The sequence below is a fragment of the Sander lucioperca genome, chromosome 12 (genome assembly GCF_008315115.2).
Source record: "Sander lucioperca isolate FBNREF2018 chromosome 12, SLUC_FBN_1.2, whole genome shotgun sequence".
Lineage (NCBI taxonomy): Eukaryota > Metazoa > Chordata > Actinopteri > Perciformes > Percidae > Sander > Sander lucioperca.
In genome coordinates, this window is record NC_050184.1 from 29,768,180 (window position 1) to 29,788,097 (window position 19,918).

The 19,918-nt window shown below is 39.6% G+C and overlaps 2 protein-coding genes across 7 annotated transcripts; one reads left to right on the forward strand and one right to left on the reverse strand.

Annotated features, from left to right (window-relative positions):
• The first annotated feature begins 4,175 nt into the window (after nt 1–4,175).
• smim29 (small integral membrane protein 29) lies at nt 4,176–10,651 on the forward strand. Of its 4 annotated transcripts, none has more exons than XM_031316575.2 (5): nt 4,176–4,372; nt 4,907–5,190; nt 5,349–5,374; nt 5,503–5,608; nt 9,124–10,651. In XM_031316575.2, exons 2-5 carry the CDS (start codon nt 5,083–5,085, stop codon nt 9,190–9,192), a joined length of 309 nt encoding a protein of 102 aa, XP_031172435.1. In that variant the 5' UTR covers nt 4,176–4,372; nt 4,907–5,082; the 3' UTR covers nt 9,193–10,651. The 4 variants fall into 4 exon arrangements, with proteins under 4 accessions (XP_031172435.1, XP_035864008.1, XP_031172438.1 ...); XM_036008115.1 differs by lacking the exon at nt 9,124–10,651 and adding an exon at nt 5,942–6,477; XM_031316578.2 differs by lacking the exon at nt 4,176–4,372 and adding an exon at nt 4,398–4,516.
• Nucleotides 10,652–12,321: 1,670 nt separating this feature from the next.
• hmga1a (high mobility group AT-hook 1a) lies at nt 12,322–19,413 on the reverse strand. Of its 3 annotated transcripts, none has more exons than XM_031316579.2 (5): nt 19,286–19,413; nt 18,093–18,211; nt 16,996–17,076; nt 13,626–13,682; nt 12,322–12,810 (listed from the first exon to the last, which is right to left on the reverse strand). In XM_031316579.2, exons 2-5 carry the CDS (start codon nt 18,189–18,191, stop codon nt 12,748–12,750), a joined length of 300 nt encoding a protein of 99 aa, XP_031172439.1. In that variant the 5' UTR covers nt 18,192–18,211; nt 19,286–19,413; the 3' UTR covers nt 12,322–12,747. The 3 variants fall into 3 exon arrangements, with proteins under 3 accessions (XP_031172439.1, XP_031172440.1, XP_031172441.1); XM_031316580.2 differs by lacking the exon at nt 19,286–19,413 and adding an exon at nt 19,046–19,174; XM_031316581.2 differs by lacking the exon at nt 19,286–19,413 and adding an exon at nt 18,915–19,151.
• Nucleotides 19,414–19,918: the final 505 nt, after the last annotated feature.

Here is a 19,918-nt window from a genome sequence, read left to right on the forward strand (position 1 = left end):
TCATTGTTTTACAGTCAGTGGTGTCTTTCAGTGAAAAAAGGGGCTGCTGCAGAACCCATACAATTACAGAATTTTACATAATGCGCCATTTCACATAACGTTATCCCACACAGTTTAACACTGGGCCCATAGGCTACCAGTTCTTAACAGTTTGGTGTTACACTGTTCAATTCCTCGTTTGTGAGCTGTCAATTTATGAAACGTTAAAGTAGAACAACGCGGTAAAGTAAGCGTGTTTGCTCCAACTTTACCGCGTTGTCCTGCTGCTTTCATGTTTGGTAACTTAATCCTTTAGAATCTGAATAAACCTGTTCTTAACAAGGTATCCCCTCCAAACAACACACACGTGACGGAAAGCAAAGAAAAAAAAAAACGTCTTCTCTGACAAGCTGGCCATTTTCCCCCTTGAGAACGAACCACTGACCACTACGTTCAATTTTAAAACTTAACGTAACGTAACGTTCTACTACGAGCTAATGACGACAACAGTACCAGGCAATCAGCTGTAGGCATGCGCATTGTTGTTTTCACAACACTTGCTCTGGAGCCAACGTGCAACTAAAACTATTAAGTATTACATCCAACCATAGACAGTATCCGGTCAGGGTACTAAAGTATAATCCGTTTTTCGTTTCAAACCAAAAACGGAAAAACAAAACTATGAGCTCCGTTTTCTCGTTTTTCCAATGTCCATACAAATTAAAAATTAACTGGAAAACTGCTCGTTTTTCAACTGTTGTTTTTTTGTTATTCATGTTTCCGTTTTAACCCAAGAGCAAGAATACGGGCTCATTTTTATAATGTGCATAATCATTGAAAATCTGATGGAACACAGGTCTCGTTTATAATGTTATTTTGGTCTTACATATTAAGATCAAAGTTGACTAAAACCAATAAGCTCTGGACAGGAAGTAACATTAACGTGTCAAAATAAAAGTATGAGAGCTGTAATAACTGCCAGAAGAACAATGTACTTTAGCTTTTGCCTGTAGTTTGTCAGATTAAGCTACAGTTAATTATTTAGGGTTATATAAAGTATTTAATTGAGCAACATTCATTAATAGCCACAAAGGGAGTAAGAATGGATATTGTTTTAAAATAGAAATAGGATTATAATAATTTTAAAATCACATTTTAAATAAAATCTGCATTCCCCTAGCATTATGTGTGGCATTATTGACTACCTTTACTCTAATCTTACACCAGCCAGTAAAAAAAGGCAAAAAATATAAGGGCTTTTTTAAATTGCTCTGCAGAATATTGTATGTGACATGGTTGACCACATTAGCTGCCAATGAACATGTCAATGTGATGAAGAACATACATTAACAACTTAAAGTCTACTGGAGACTCTCTCATTCTGGTCTGGTCTCCTCAGGCCCTGCAGACTGGACCAGAGGTCATGGTGAGCATGGTAGACCTCCTCACTGCTGGGCCTGTGCCTGGATCACCCAGCTCGTTAGATGTTCACTGATCATACTGAGCCCTTGAAACAGTAGTTGGCCAATACTGGATAATAACATATAATACATGATAGGTATTGTGTGGTTGAATTACAATAAGGAATGGTCAATGGTAAGCACTGTGGCCTCACAGCAAGAAGATACTGGGTGGGAACCCTGGTGGCCCGGGGCCTTTCTGCATGGAGTTTGCATGTTCTTCCCGTGTCTGCATGGGGTTTTCTCCAGGTGCTCCGGTTTCCCTCTCCACTAAAAAAAAACATGTTCACCTCCCTTTCACTTAATCGTAAATCGCTTTGGATAAAAGCGGCAGCTAAATGACATGTCATTTAATGTAATGGAATGGAATGAACAAGTGAACTAAAGCACATAAGGCTTAGAACATAACACCGTAACAACATAAAACTCAAAGAACTATGTGCTGCTGTGTGCTTGTGTGCATGTGTGTGTTGTAAATGAAATCAGTGGTACCAGTCCTGACTTTGCAATGCATTATTTTTCTGATCAAGATAACTGACATCTCCTGATAAGCAATATAAATATTTACTGCCATTGTATTGTTGGCGCAGCAGCAGATTGCACAGAATCATCCAAACGTTTAATGTTACAACCAAGAGCTCTCTCTCTTTCTCTCTCTCTCTCTGAACATACACTTTCACAAAGACTGGTGCATGTATATCATATATTGTATGGTGCTGTGGACTCAAGTGGCAAATCTGAATCAGCAAAGTGGCCTACTGTAATATTCTAGCAGTAAACCACAAGTGTGGTCCAGTCTGCAGATCCTGAAGAGACCAGGATGAGAGAAGCAACATGGCAGCTTCCTCACTAATATGATGAGAGGTTTGCAATGTGGCCCAGTTGTATCTGCAGGAGTTCTTCATCACACTCAAATGAATGGCAGTTAAGTTGGTCCATGTCACATGAATATTCTGCAGAGTTGCAATAAAAAGAAGCCTTTTCATTTAAGTGGTCAAGTGGTTTAGCCCTTGTGTTGTCTTATAAATGTTATTGGCATAACAAAATTGACCATTTATAAAGCATGAAGTAATTTATCACTCAATTCTGGGTTACCCCTTTTATCCAACTTCATTTCACTCATTAGTTTTACACTTATTTTTTGCATTCATGGTCAACAGACCTCATTTACATGAATTATACCTAATTTCTAAGTAAAATGAGGATATATGATTAGTTGTTTTGGATTATAACAGACTGGTATATCCAAGTCAATTTTATTTATAGTATCAAATCATAACAGGAGTTATCTCAGGACACTTTACAGATAGAGTAGGTCTAGACCATACTCTATAATTTACAAAGACCCAACAATTCCAGTGATTCCCCCCAAGAGCATGCCTAAATGCGTAAATGTGACAGTGGTGAGGAAAAACTCCCTTTTTAGGAAGAAACCTTGGACAGACCCAGGCTCTTGGTAGGCGTGTGTGTGTGTGTGTGTGTGTGTGTGTGTGTGTGTGTGTGTGTGTGTGTGTGTGTGTGTGTGTGTGTGTGTGTGTGTGTGTGTGTGTGTCTCTGTCTGTCTGTGTGTGCATGCACATACTTGTAAATATGCACGTGTGTCCTGTGTGTTTATCTTCTGTAAAGCTCAATAGTGCCCTATTGCACTACCAGGTCAAAATTCGCCAAGAAAGACCATAACTGCTATAAAATTGAATAAAACACCCAAAATTTTATGAAAGTTGTGAATATTAATTTACTTGCGAAGAGCATGGAAGGGAACAATGCATGTTATTTTTGGTTAATTTGGTTGAAAGAAACCCATATTTTGGACTCTGGATAGCTCACCTGGTAGAGCGGGCGCCCATGTATAGAGGTTTACTCCTCGACGCAGCGGCCGCGGGTTCGACTCCGACATGCGGCCCTTTGCTGCATGTCATTCCCCCCTCTCTCTCTCCCCTTTCAAATCTAAGCTGTCTTATACAAATAAAGACCTAAAATGCCCCAAAAAAATCTTGCAACACATATTTCTTATAAGAAACACGACACATTTAACCCGAAGACAACACAAGTGTTAGATGCCTTTTTACTGGCTGGTGTAAGATTAGAGTAACTAGTCAATAACTGCCACACATAGGCTAATAATAGATGAATGTAGATTTCATGTGATTTTAAAATTATTATTAAATAATTAACTACTTTATATAACCCTAAATAGCTAACTTTAGCCTAATCTGACAAGCTACAGGCAAACAATGTTTTCATAAAGTGCCTCGTTCTTCTGGCAGTTATTACAGCTCTCATACTTATATTTTGACACGTTGATGTTACTTCCTGTCCAGAGCGCATTGGTTTTAGTCAACTTTGATCTTTAACACGTAAGACCAAAATAACATTATAAACGAGACCTGTGTTCCATCAGATTTTCAATGATTATGCACATTATAAAAATGAGCCCGTATTCTCGCTCTTGGGTTAAAACAGAAACATAAATAACAAAACAACAGTTGAAAAACGAGCAGTTTTCCAGTTAATTTTTAATTTGTATGGACATTGGAAAAACGAGAAAACGGAGCTCATAGTTTGGTTTTTCCGTTTTTGGTTTGAAACCAAAAACGAAACATCGACCCGTTTTTTCCTTTTTTCGTTTTTGGTTTAAAACGAAAAACGGATTATACTTTAGTACCCTGACCAAAAATGTGATGTGTTTCGATGTGATTGGAGATTATCTAATACAGTCACAGTACGGATTTAAGTGTTAGCACGTGCAAATTTAATAAGTAGGCCTACATAATGGGAGTATTTGACATACTATAGTTGGTGCAGTTTTGTGTGGTCATGGTGCTTTTATTCTGACAGATCCAGACAGGAAGTGTCGCTGTTGTTGCTGCTAACGGAAGACTGCGAACCACAACATAACGTTACTCAAAACAGAGGATTTTCCACATCGCACAGTGAGTGAGAATTTATTAAAATGTATCAAAAACTATAAACGGGTCTATTGTAGCTCGTTAGAAATCAACCTCGTCTTGATGCAGAGGGCTTGTTTTAGCTTGCAAACAACTTGTCAGTACCGCTGTCATCCAGAGCAGCTAACGGTAACTATGTATAACGTTAGCTTGTAACGCTGGCTAATAGGTTTATAGCCGTAATGCGAAGCTTTTAAACAGGAAAGTAAATTGACAACAGTTGTTATATTTAAGTCTGCTTGCTGCTGTCACACGAGCATAGCGATATTACCAAATACCAGGAAACCAACTAACCGCAGCAAGTAAAGTGGCTTTTACGGTAACGTTATTCGCTAACAAGACATGGACTGTTTACGTTACGATATGTAGCTAATTGGCCCATGTTCAAAGCCTTTCTCTGTTTTGTCAGTTTGGGGAAATATATCCAACCAAGTAATTTATCGGCCACTACGCGATCTTACTGCTTCCTTGATATGCTTATTACTGTGTGCAAATTATTTCCATTCCGTGTTCCATCAGATTTCTCGCTGATTAGGAAGGGCACCATGTGGAAGTCACATGAACGACAAGGATGAGGCATAAACAAGGAGGCAGCCTGAGGAGAGAGCACACTGTCAGTCATAGGGAGGGGGTTTGCTGCTTGTAAAGGCCCTGCACGAGCAGCCCCCTGTGTCCCCCTCTCCTGAACATATGCAATGAACAGCACTACTGAGCCCCCTGCCATCATAGATGGGGATGTGGCAGTCAGCTATGTGTTGGTGCCATTTTTCCTCATCACTATTATTGGAATAGCTGCAGCTGTGGTAAGTGGCTAGTTGGGTTGGTTGGCATAGGACGACCTACACGAAAGTGACTTCCTGATAAAAATAGTGTACAAGCTGCAAAGTTTAGTAGAAATATAACTGTGATAACTAAGTGAGAGACACAGTATATGTAATACTCTTCATTTTGTCCGTTTCAGGTCATGTATATTCGTAAAAAAAGGAGGTAGGCTTGTAATCTACCTACTTTGATTTCATGGCACCGTGCTTTCATGATAAACTTGATTGACTCACTTCTGTGACAAAGTGTTAGTGATTAAATCAATGTTTGATTTATTTCATTTTGTCCCACAGAATTGACAGACTTCGTCATCAGCTGTTACCAGTTTACACATATGATCCATCAGAGGAACTTAATGAAGCTGAGCAAGAAATGTTGTGGAGAGAGGAGGACACAAGGGTATGCTGCACCATTTCTTGTCAAACTTCTGTAGTTTTGTGTTCTCTGGGACATTTTCTAACTGCAAGTGGGACAAGTTGTCATTGTGAAATCAAAAGAAGATCACAACATTATCACTTAGAAAATGTATTGCTAAGTCCAGTTAGCATGAGAAACATCTTTCAATTAATGCTACCATAAGGAAGGTATACATTATTTCTAAATGTAGAGGGTTGGATTAAACATGTCAGGTCTTAATACAACTGACCACATTTCCCACTGTTGACTCGTTTTCTCTCAGTGTATTATTTTCAACGATGTGGTTGTCTTTAGTTGCACCATTCACTCTAACAGCACACCAGTTCCTCAATTGGTTAGTCACTTCCTCCTCCACATAGAAACTTAGCTGCAAAAAGTACAGTAGAAAATATAAGAGTGGTGGTAGTAGTAATATAGTAGAAGGGTTGCACTACTCGTTTTAAGCCTCAAATCCCTGACAATAGGAGTCAGTGGCTAGTTTTAGTTCCTCTCAAGTGATCAGATATTTTATAAACATGACTGACCTTTTTTTTTCTACACAAAATGTGGCCTCTTAATCATTTCCAGAGGGCTGTTCCACAAAAGTAGAATTTATAAATCCAGGATAACCGATAAAGCGAGACTTGACCTAGTCTAATCTGTGCATCCTGGCTTGGTGCGTTTCACGCAGGCCAAGCCAGGCTGAGGAGGAGCGACTAGGTTGAGCCAGGATGAAGTCATTTGGATAGATTCGCGTTCACGGCTTTCCTTAACAGACCGCAAGGTTGAACACAGATTTATGGAGAATACGCATTGTACATACTTTACAGAGTGACCAGCAGCTTCTTATGGAAGTATGATAACATAAAACACATTATTTGTAAAAAAAAAAAAAAAACGACTGAATGCGTAGCAGCCTAAATATATACATTAACTGACCATTGCTCTGAATTGAAACCGTCAATCATACCATTCAAGGCTATCCTACTAATCATTTGCACAAATTAACAGTTGTAGACTACTCTTTGGCTTAAAAGTAAGCAGAAGATAATGTTACTCAGAAAATTTACCATGAAGATAAATTTTCTACAACGCTAGAATATGATGCATAAATATCTCTTTCACTCTGTTTCTCCCTCTCTCTCATGGGCTAAAATATACATTTCCTAAGTCATATTAACTTCCACTTCCCACTTTTAATGCAAAGTGTACAACTGTTCGTTTTTGCAAATGACAAGTGACTCATTGAATGCTTTCAGTCAAGAGCAGTAGTTCGTAAATGTATATTTTTAGATATATCATTCAGTCTGTCCGCTATTATCTGCCACACTTTTTCTCACTTTTTTTTTTTCAGAGGCCGAGTTTCCTTCTTTACATATTATATGCTTTGCTTCCTCATGGACATAGAAAAGAAAGACACTGAATAAATTGGACTCTAAAATCTAGAAACTATAAAGATAATTATGTGATAAATTCCATGCACACTGTAAACATGACTGTAACACAGTGTATTCATCAGTTATTTCCCCCCAGCAAAATATAAGGTCAAAAACCATTGGGGTGTCTTCTCCCTGTTGTCACATGACTGTACAGTAGCCTACAACACTAGATAGTTACTGGTCCAGTGAACTAAGTCTATATTTTGGGAGGATTGTACAATTAGGATATGTTCTTAAAATTGTACAATCCTCCCAAATTATAGTCCCAGTTTACTGGACAACACAAATTGTGTGCTAAGAATGCCAAATACAAGCACATGGAAGAGGAACACTTTGTCAAAGGAAAAAAAAACTAAAAAAAAACTAAAATAATTCAAGGTGCATTGGTCCACTATAGAAACACACATGTACAGCATTGTATGTATTGCCTTTAGTAACAGACTTTATTTAAAACATATTTGAAATTATTATCAGCCTTTTCTAATGATCTCAAAACTCACAACTGCCATAATATATTCATCAAACTTCTAACAACAATATGAACAGCAGTCTTCATTCAGCAATATAACAGTACCAATGTCACATGAATAATTATAAAAAATAATGGTCACAACTTTAAATAATAACAGTACTTAACAGAACAGAAATATGCACCTGTTGTATTTTAATGCAGGCTGATAATAATAATAATAATAATAATAATAATAATAATAATAATGTAAGTGAACAGAAAAGGCTCCAGGATTAATAAATCCTGGCTGTTAGCCTGGTCTGGACCAGGTTAGCTGTACAGAATAAATCTCCATGGTAACTTAGGTGCCTCTGCTTTTGGGAAACCGAGTCAATCAAGGCTAAATTGAGCCAGGATAACTGGGAAATCCCAGCTTAATCTCTTATCTTTTTTTTGTCAATGTTTATGTTTGGTAACGTTAGTTAGTTAGTTAGATAGATAGATAGATAGATAGATAGATAGATAGATAGATTTATTGTCCTCTGTTAGAGGAAATTTAACTTTAATTTCTTTTAGTGTCTACATGTGGCTGCCATGCTATTTAAATGTTAAACCAAAAGTGTCTCACCATGCTTCTGAAGTTCATCTGCTACTCCTGGTGGTATAAATCCTCTAGTTTAGAAATAGCTGAAATAGATTTAGATTGAATAGATGGTTATGGACCTTTTTCACAGCAGACATTTTGACTTGTCATAGTAGGAAAAGCACAGCTGAAAATGATAACCTTAACGATGGCTCAATTCCATCAAGTGTCCCAGTAAGCTATTTCAGTGAGTCAGCATGCTGCACAACAGCAGGGCCTCTCCTAAGTGGAATGCAGCCATCATTAATGGTTTTGAATACACAGTGCTTTTCCTACTATGACATGTCAACATGTCTGCCGTGAAAAAGGTCTATTGATAGAATAACACCAAAAAAAATGAAATGATTGGCCTGGTTGAGTCCAATCATGCACGGAGCCACTAGGTGGCAGTATTGACCATGGGCAAAGTTGCTCATTAAGATTTTACTCCACAGTTGTGAAAATATGAAATGAGAAGAATAGGCTAGTATAATGTCCTTAAAGGGTCATCTCACCCAAGACGCAAAACATCATTTTGTCACTTACTCCTACAGGATTACTACTTACTACTAGTTGATTTGTGTCTTATCTGCTGGGGTTTTGTGATTTCCGTCCCTGCGATTTCTGCTGCCAATCCAATACAGAGAAAATGAATTGAATTTCATTTGTGTTGCTTAAAAAAAAAAGAAACAGAAACAGTGTCCCTGTTACTGAGGATAATTTTAATACTTTTAACATTGAGGGCTGTGGATTATCTTCAGTAACCAGGACACTGTTTCAGATGCAGAAATCTTACGGTCTCATCACATAAAACGGAAACATCATCATGGCCTGATACCACTGGGGGGTAAGTCTTGTTTTTTGCGTGATTTGGGTGAACAGACCCTCTATCATAGTCACAGCTTTACATATCCTCATTAGAAACAATATGGTGCTTAAATTCTGCCTTTCAAAATCACAGTGCTAAACTAAACCCTGCTTGCACTTTGCATTTTTATGTCCTCAGATTGTACAAGGTTGGGCCAAAAGTTATCAACAGAGGCGCCCTCTTCTGACCAAAGACGTCAATGCATGATGGTAGTAAACCATGGCAGTGTGGAGAAAACCTTCAGCCACAGAGATGAGTCATTCTTCAAGTCATGCACAAGATTGTCTTTGTTTGATTTTTCTTTGCCACCGTTTGCCGATATCTTTCCGGTTTCATGTACAGACGGAGTGACTGTTCAACTGTGTGGTTCCGATGCCAATCCTGTGTGCCTAACAGACGCAGTACCATACATTTATTTATTTGAAATTATTTATTCAAACCTTTTTTTTTTACTGTGGTATCTCTCTAAAGGTAAAGGTTCCTGTAGGTTTACATTCATCATGTTGTTGTGGGCAACATGCGGCGAGCAGTAATGTTCCTGTGGGTTACAGAAGGCATTTGTACGGACTGTGAAAGGGTTTGTGATCATAGGTTGCTGTGTAGAAGTTGTTTGCAGTGCGTTAAAAACAATTATGGCTTCTTTGATGAAATGCTTTTAGTTTTCAACAGTCACATTGGTTGACACTATAGCATGACTTCAAACATTCAGTTTTAAACTCAAAGTTTCATATTGATAAAGATAGATTTAAGATATTTATGAGATAGATTGGCTGTTAAAATGAGGTTGGGTGATTTTATTTCAGTTTCATTTTGAGTCAACAGGTTGAACGTACACTTTTTGGTTTGAATTTCCTCTCAGAATTTACCAAGCCGCCCCACGATCCGGATCTTTTAGTGGTTTAGCCAAATCCTATGACTCTTATCAATGGCATGAAAAGCCAGATATGGAAGGAAATAACACCGACCTCCTCTCATCCACAAAATGAGCTATGACTAGTGCCCTAAATATGTCCTGTCTACAAGGCATGGCACCAGCACAAATTTACCTCCAGCTGAAGATGAATGCCATAGGTATGACTGTATCAAGCACTCAGGAAACCTTGCTCTCTTTCTTGATGAATTGTAAATTTTCCTGAATTTTATTATGAATGTAAACTAAACACAATAGCATTGTTTAAACTGTTCAAGAGGAACATGTATTGGTTGTGAATATAAAATGTCTTGTACAGATAATGCCTGGACTTGATGTCAGGTATGACATTTAGGTATTTCAGAATGAGAACTTTTTTTTTTTTAATATAGTTTCAACCTGAAAACATCTTTACCCCAGAACATTTTCCTGTGTGCTCCCTAGTCATCTTTACATCTCACTGTTCATTGTATATGCATTATAAAGACTTTGTGACAAACCAATGAAATAGGGTAGTCACAATTTAAAGTTGTACAAATATCCAATCAGGATATTGATTTGCACTGGTAAAATTCATGGTAAGGTTTTCATGGCACACTGATTTCAGGTTGCCCATGATAAAAGTCAAATAACTGATGTAAATGTGAACTTGAAGTTTAACCTTCAGACTGTTGTACCAGTTTGTTGCTTTAGGAGGGAATTGATTGAGGCTGTTGATTTAAAACACTGAACATAATAAAGTAATGTAACTTTGTCTTTGTGCTCATTGGCATTTGCAGCTTAACTAGCCGCGAAGTCCGTATAGTGTAGAGGAAATTACACTGCACACCTGCATGTAAAGCGTTTGGGTAGGAAAATGCATGACTTCGAAAATGACAAAGAAAATTCTCTTTATTGACCATTTCTGATACAAATTGTTGTAGGGCACCATAGAAATATAGACATTGTACATTTATATACGGTGTACATTAAAAAGAATGATCCCCTTCCTGTTGAGTTTACAGTATATAAATGAACGGATGCAAGATATACATTGTATGAGTATGGCGAAGGTGGCTGTGTGTGGTAGTGCCAAGCACACACACTGGCCAACAGAACAGTTAATTGGAGAGAGCGCCCAGTCTATCACAAACACACAAACATTTGTCCATGAAAATCTGAAGCAACATTTCAGTGCACCAGAAGAATAAAAACACACCTGCTAATCTACCACAGTCAGCGAACACAGTTGTCAAGCTGACAGGTCTCCCTGACTTGCTTCACACATTTAAAAACAACCTGTCTGCAAGCTCCGGTTATGAAAGAGCCAAGACGTGCTGCGTGTGTGCACACAATGACAAACTTGACATCTTAGATAGCTCATTACAGTCAGGTTAAACTAAAAAAAACCAAAAAAAAAAACAACAACTTTGAATTAACATCTTCCCAAATCATGCCAGAAGTTACATTTAAAAACAACCAGTTTAATGCAATTATATGGTAAAGTAAGCTGTTGAGGTATGAAATTCCAGGCCTTGTATCGCCTGTTTGCAGTTTTCCGGGTTTCGTAACAGGTTATAGCAGCTTAGGTGTGTGGAAAAACCCAGTTAAGTGGACTGTGACTGCAGGTTCCCTGACACTTAGAAATACACAACCATTTATTTCTTGTAGCAGACAGCATACACCACACATCTTCAAAAAGACTAAAAGGTTAATTACTGTACTAAGTGATGACAGAAGGACCAAGCTAGATGAAGCCGTGAGAGCTAGATGGAATGAAAAACGTACAGCCCTGTTGGATAGTAGTGCCCCAGACTATCCTCTATTACAATCAAACTCCTTGTTCGACCAATTGCAATTTGCCTTACAAGTGATTGGGTGAGCGCTTGGAAACTGAGGACCACGTGAAGACAAAAGATGCCAATGTAACAGCATTTGTAAAAGCTCCCTGAAGAGATGACACTGATGCTCTCTGCCTAGAACTCTGCCAACCCTATCCTTAAAAAACACACATTATATACCAAAGATTTGAGTTTTATTACAACATGAAAAGCAGCACACATGTTTTTTTTGTTTTCTGTTTTAAATGGTAAGTAACCCTAAGGAACAAAACAGTAATTCATCAGAATAGTCTGATCGGACCAACGGTACACTTCTACATCTCCTACACGCAGAGGACCGCAAAGTAAGTTCAAGAAGCATAACTTTTATCTAAACCGTCCTACAGGATGGGGTAAAGATGGTCCTGCTCTACTGGTGGGACGGGGTGAAATCAGTTACGCAGATTAAAAATGGGGGAAAAAAAAACAAAAAAAAAAAAAAAACACACAACATACTTCTACCATCTGTTACCTATTCTCATCCTAAACGCTGAAGCTCAACTCCATCTATAATACGATGCAAAGGATAGGTTAACCACTTCACACAAAACAAAAAAACACCAAGTATAGGTAAAATTCACCTTTGTCCAGTACAAAATACGGAGAAAAATCTATATGCCCTACCATCTCAGATGCGGGTACAACAAATAAGTAACATTAAGCAGAGAAAATGTCCTACAAACCATCTTTAGGGGAACGGAAATGTCCAGGCTCCTGAGAGCACACTTTTGTCCAGTATAAAAGACTTGTGATAACGTGACATGTAGCGAAAAGGGCTGTTACCTTTCATGTAATTCTTAGATCTATGCTTGAGCAAGGTCCATCGTTCTATCCAGTGCTGTTGCATGATATTTGTACTGTGTTAACCCTCCTTTTTGGCAAAGAGGGCTTTGTCGTGAACAGTGGTCATGTGGTGGCACTGGTGTTGGAGATACAGCCCAGTTCTGGTTAACAGTAAGTCAGTATGTTGAGTGAGGTAGCATGCGTTGTGAATTACTGGTCCTCTTCATCTTCCTCCTCCTCCGATGATTCCTGGGACGCCTTTTCTTCCTTCTCCTGTGACAGTAGGGAAGAAAGAGTCAGGCCTCGACTACACCCACAAGGAAAATGCCTCTTAAGTGCCATCAACATTCAGCAACAACAGCGGCATGTGATTCATGCCTCAACGTGACCCTTTACTTGTAATAACCCAAAACACTAACATAAAAAAAAAGGAAATATAAATATCTTTGATGAACCACTGTGGCATGAAGAACACTCAGGGGAAGGGTGAGCCATCTGTAGTGAAAAGTGATTCATAAAAAGGAGTGGTGAGTCACAATGAGGCATCGTGCTTTTGCTCCCCACTGCCCAAGATGTTCATTCATAAAAATGAGAGGGCTGGTTAGGAGGGTAACTTTGGGTCATTCCTTTCTGTGACTAATTCAATCCAGACTTTCTTTCAAGAGTACGCCCTAACCACTCATGCACATGACAGAATGTTACTACAAGACCGCACTTTTTTTCTAGATTAAAACATGCTTTTTTTGACCTGCTGTACATGGCCTGGCAACTCATTTTGCAGTAACAAAAACTGTCAGGTTACTCAGCATTTGGATTAAGAACCCTTTTAATTGCCACGCAGGTTCAGATTTGCCTTTAAAAACAACTAGGTAGAGGCTTTATGCAGCCAAGAAGCTGCTCTAAATGAATACACTGTGCATGACACAAATAGCTGTGAGGAGTAAAAATGACTTGTCTTGAGAGGAAGAAAGCAGGCAAGGGAATTAGGAAAATGCAATTTTGCCCTGCAGAGAGTCCTACCAATCAATATTCAATTGGGGAAAGAATGGTTTGTACTAATGTTACACCATTTGTCAAGGGACTCTTACCTCCTTCTTAGGTCTTCCCCTGCGTTTACCCCCAACAGATGGGGATGCTGTTGCCTTCTGTGAAGGAAAACAATACATGTTAAAAGAGCTATGGGTGGGGCAATTGGGTGATTTTTCTGCTTAGTGACTTGCTGATCTGCTCAGTAAAGGCCCTGACACACCAACCCAATTATCGGCCGTCGGACAGCCTGGCGAGGTCAGTGACTCAAGTCTGTTTGGTGTGTTCCATGCCGTCGGAGGAGCAGTCTGCCTTCATTTGGGCAGATTTGACATGTTGAATCGGAAGGCGGGCAGTCGGACTTAATGACCAATCTTATTGGTGTAGTGCTAACGCGAAAATGACGAGCGGGATGAGCCTGACTAATGCCTCTCAAAATCTGACAAATCTTTTAAACTGACCTTTGTCGATCTGAAATGAAGACAAATTAAGCAACTGCATGGCCTATTTCTCGCTTAAAATGTTTTCAGAAACACGTTTCGGTGAACTACTTTCGTAAAATATGATATTGTATTCCGAAAGACCACTATTGTCGCCAGACCCACGTGACATGTTCTTTCAATCAGCTGCCGGTTTTAATTTTTTGGGAAACAATACAGATTAGCACCGCCTGCCGTTATGGAGATGTATTACGTCTCGCACACACGCAGAACGTACTCTCAAGTCGGCGTCGCTTCGGTGTGTTCCGAGGCACTTTTTTGACCAACTCGGGGAGGCAGTCAGTCCGACTGCCTTTTCTGCCGAAGGTCAGCCGTCAAGTTGGTGTGTCAGAGCCTTTAAAGGCTAATTTCGTTTTTTCAATCTGGACCCTGCTTTCCCAAGCATTGGTGTCTAAATGACTAATGTGAGTAAAAAATATTTGAAATTGGTCCAGTATTGAGCGAGAACGCTGTAACTGGCTTGATACTAAAATCATATACAGTCATGTGCAGAAGTTAGCACACCCATGCTAAAGTTGACTAAAAAGAGGAATAAGAAAAAAAAAAAAAAAAAAAAAAAATCATCTTTTGGAAATTGATCTTAATGCCTTAATTAAAAAAAAAAAAAAAAAAAAGGAAAAATCCAATCTTTAAGGACACCAATTTTCTTTGTGAATGAATAATGTATCATAAATAAATAAATGTTCTTCCTTAAAATACAGGGGGCATAAGTAAGTACACCCCTATGTTAAATTCCAATAGAGGCAGGCAGATTTTTATTTTTAAAGGCCACTTATGTCATGGATCCAGGATACTATGCATCCTGATAAAGTTCCCTTGGCCTTTGGAATTAAAATAGCCCCACATCATCACATACCCTTCACCATACCTAGAGATTGGCATGGTTTTATTTCAGTTAGCCTAATAGCTAGTTTGATTTGCATTGAGAGATGATTTCATGGAAAGTACCCCATGCCAATCTCTAGGTATGGTGAAGGGTATGCGATGATGTGGAACTATTTTAATTCCAAAGGCCAAGGGAACTTTATCAGGATGCATAGTATCCTAGATCCATGAGATAACTGGCCTTTAAAAATAAAAATCTGCCTGCCTCTATGGGAATTTATGGGTGTACTTACTTATGCCCCCTGTATTTTAAAAAGGAAGAACATTTATTTACGATACATTATTCATTCACAAAGAAAATTGGTGTCCTTAAAGATTGGATTTTTCCTCATTTTTTTAATTAAGGCATTAAGATCAATTTCCAAAAGATGATTTTTTTATCCATCTTTTTAGTCAACTTTAGCATGGGTGTGCTAACTTCTGCACGACTGTAGGGCAAATGTGCATTGTCAATTTCGTCCAGTAAAAGTGCCGTTTTTTGCCACCGACAGGCTCAGATGGTTATTCTAGGTTTCTGACAGCATTATAGAAAGGATCGCTACAGCGATAGACCTTTTTGTTAAAGAGTAAAATCCTTTTTGTTTAACCAGAAACGGTTCAGAAATCGCTATCGCCAAACTCCCCAGACTCCATTTAAATATTTACTTTTAGCTTGTAAAGATGGATTTTTTTGTCGACTTTGAATGAAGTGTATTTTACAATGACTATTTAAATGGAGTCTGGTGGGTTTGGCGATAGCAATTTCAGGGATGTTTCATGTTTATAAAAAAAAAAAAAAATAAAAAAAAAAAAAAAGGATCTTACTCTTTAACAAAAAGGTCGACCTCCGTAGGGATCCTTTCCATAATGTAGTCAGGCACTTAGACCAATTATCTGAGCATGTCTGTGGTAAAACAAGCACTTTTTGTAGACGTAAATTGAAGGTGCGCAATTGCCCAATAACTTCATTGTAGGTTGTTAGCAGCAGTCTTGCTTAATACTGGAACAATTTCAAAGATTGTGGTTTCCATCAGTCAGTTATACACAAAAACATAGGACAATAGGGTCTAGGTTGAAGAAAAAAAAAAAAAAAAAAAAAAAAAAAACAGAGTTACCCTTTAAAGCCAAGACTTTTTTGGGGGTATCAGAGCAAAAAAGTAAACAATCCAAATCTACACAAAGCTCTGCTTCTAGGTGCCTGCAGATGGCAGTAGTACCTCTGTAATGAGACACATGGAAAGGGGGCATTGGGTTCATTGGCTATTATCTGGAAGGCCGACAGGAACTGCACACAGGGCACTCCAGTTCGCTGGCCACCTGGTCTGAGGCTCAGAGACAGCTGGTGGAACCGAGCAAAGACACAAACCCTCTGCAGCTCGGGCCTCGCTGCTAAACCTATATCATACATGCGTGAGCGTTTTACTCTCCCTCTCCCTTCTTTCCCATACATAGCAGTGAAGGACGAGCACACGGGGGAGCTGGAGGGTTGGGGCGAAGGAGAGAATCAGTTGTTGCTATGGAGACGACAGGCAGAAAAGAACTAGGGCTGTGTGCTGGGTGGGGGCGGAGGGGTGCTTAGTGTCAGCTTGGAAACAGTCTTGCGGCCTCTGCACCTGCACTGCACTGTGCATGACAAGCTGCAGGAAGCGGGAGGACAGGAAGTACAGAGTGAGCATCACTCAAAAAAAAAAAAAAAAAAAGGAAAGCAATAAACCAAGGTCTTTACAATGGGAAACCCAAGCCAGGCTATTTCTGACACCAGGAGGGGGGGAGCAGCTAAATTGCAGCCAACCAATATATCACACGTAACAGCAGGACGTCCTTTTAAGAGGATGGGGTTAGCTACCGTTAAAGTGTTCATCAACCGGAAGGAATCAGGGGTTAGAGAAGGGAAATGATTGCGAGAGAAGATGGGACGGCAAACGCCATGTGCGACTTCATCATGAAGCTGTGCCTGGCTTTTCTTGGCATGGACGCCATTCCGGCTCAGGATGCATGTAAGCTGTTGCTGAAATCATGTGTTAAAAAAAAAAAAAAAAAACCATGTCCACAGACAGCATTGACTTACTTTGCCCTTGCTGGCTGCCTTGTTTTTGCTGCCCTTCGGCCGTCCCCTGGGCCTCTTTGGAGTAGGGGACCCACTTGGTTCCTGACAATCAAGACAGTCAAAACATAAGTTAGCATATCACAAAACATCAAGTAACATTTTTCACTTGAACGGCTGAATTTCTTTCGGGCACATGATATGAGGAGAAGGGAGTCTTCATACAAAATAATACGGGCACGGGTACACTTGCAAGACTCTCAGACACAAAGTTTAGCTTTCAAGGTTAGTGCACAATGTGAACTTTAAAGAATGACAAACTATGTAAACTGTTAACTAAAATGTTCACGAAGATAAAACAAACGGTTCATAAATAGTACCCTGACTTGACTCAAACGTGCCATTCAGAAGCAAAAATGAAAGCAGCCTCACTGAGGTATAGAAAGGGGAATATCTACCCTGTGGGGATTACCATCAACACCAAAATGAAAGGTAAATTCAGTATCTTGTTCATGTGATCATTTGTGGTTGTAGGCTACGTCACGGCAGATCTTTCTCCTATTGCATTGCAAGAGTGTTTACAACCGCAGCTCATGGCAACCGAGCAATTCAATACTAAAACACACGGCGCTGAGTGACAGCTATATGAGCCATTCTGTGCTTCGACTCGGCCATGTCATCCATTACATGACGAGCAGAGGTGGGTCATGAAGGGGGTTAATATCGGTTTAAAGGTGTTGGGTTGCAGGTTGCTTACAAACCTGTGAGACACACAGGAAGTTTGTTGTAGACTATGCTTACGCTGATAAGGGGTGAGCAAATGGTCACAGGGGCTTGCTGCAGCCATATCTTGATTCACTGAGAGCTCAGTGGAATCACAAGGGCTTGTTATCTGCATGAGCACTTTACCTGCAATAATCTAATCTACCTGAGCATCAACTGGAACAGCTGTGAGCTGAGGGCTTTTGTTGTGTTTCTGGTTTAACACCTTAAAGCCCTTCCTTTTCTCAATGCATAAGCCTACTTTTATGTTGTAGGTTGTTGATATTCTCATAGCTGATCTGACACTTTTCCAACAAACGTTAAAAAAATAAAATGAAAAAGAAATTGGCATTATTTACGTCAGAGGTCTTCACTTGGGGCTGCTTGCGGGGTCTTCCACGCCCCCTCTTCTCTGTTGCCTCCTTCTCTTTCGGTGAAACTGTCCCCTTGTCGCTCATGTTTGCTTAGCTTTTCAGACCTAGGAAATAAGTCACACCGGTCAGACATGCTGCAACACAAGGCGTACACACAGAAAATACAAGGGCTATAAACTCACTGACCGCAGCAGAGATATATATATATATATATATATATATATATATATATATCTCTATATATAAAAAAATATATATATATATATATATATATATATATATATATATATATATATATATATATATATATATATATCTCACACCGGTAACGCGTTTAACTCAATTAATCCGCTCTTATTTCGAGGTCTATTTCTGTCTCATCTGAGCTCCATTACACCGCTATCTGTGGCACACAAGAGGGATTGACACCAAACCGCGGCGGCTCGCATTGCTGGGACTCCGTAGGCGGTCGGACGCCGCATAAAAAAAAAAATAAATCTGCAAAAGACTACTGAACCAGACGATCCTTCCCCGTACCAACCATGTTTAGAGGCCCCATTGCTGTGTTAGTTAGTGTTGTGACCAATAATCGGGCCTGCGCATAAAACTATCTCACAGCATGTCTGCACGCCGGGCCGTGGAGAGATCCACCTACAACCGTTGATGTGTTATCGGTGGAATTTGCAAGCTAAATCGAGCCTGTATTGGCACTTTAAAAAAGCACAGAAAATGCAAGCGAGCGAGGTGCTTTTGGGTTCGTTTGCGGCGACGAAAGCCCGGGACCAGAGCAACAAAAGACGGCTTCACCTTTAAAGCATGCAGCGATCCTCTCACCGGAGCTCCAGTTATAGCCTAAGCTGTAAAATGCATTAAATCCGGTTCCGTTTTGTCGAGCATGCAAAGTTCCACCCGCTCGCCGTCGCGTTTCTTGCACTCACCTTTATCGCGCGGCTACAACCTCTGCTCTTAGTAAAGACGGAATGTTTCCTTTAAGCCTGGCTGGTTGTACCCGGTTAAAAAGCCTTGCACTGATCTATAGGCTACAGCTTTTATTCGTCAGACAACACACAGCCCGCCCCTTTCAAATCCCAGCGCATGCAGCATTAAATAAAAAAAAAACCTCTGTGAATTAGAAAGAATAGTTTCCTTTATAAAGAAATAAGCTGTTTAATTCTTACCAGCAGGTTGAGAAGTTTGTTCCCACGACGTCCTACAAAAAGCACGTGTGTCTTGTCTCTGCAGATAACGGGGAAAAGGCGCCAGCCAGGAGGAGTTTTGAGGCAATTTAAAGAGCCGGGGGAGGGCGGAGATATGATAAATGGGCCACCAACAGTACTAGAGGGGCCCCCCCCCCCCCCCTCCTTCCTGTATCCTTCAGGAAACCAAAACACCAAAAAGCATGTGTAAAAGTAGCTGAATATACTTTTAGCAATATAAGGAATTATTCAAATAAACTGTATCAAATTGTGTATGCATGTACCTAACACATACCACAGTCTCCACAGTGATGGTGAGTAAACTATGACCTCCCCCAATGTAAACACAAGCAGGTTTTAAGCTCAGAAAGCATTTTGTGTTATTTTCCTCCTAAAGCATTAGGCTATTTTCCAGAGTGGTGGAAGACATTCATATTCTCTAATTGAGTAAAAGTACCCCACTTGAAACTGCTTCAGTGCAAAAAAAAAACCAAAAAAAAAAAACCTGTCAACATAAGTTAAAGCATGCAAGTAAAAGTTAGTTAGCAGGACAATGGCCCATGTGAGTGTTAGGCCTACACTGTATGACATTATTGGATTATCAACTAGGATTTT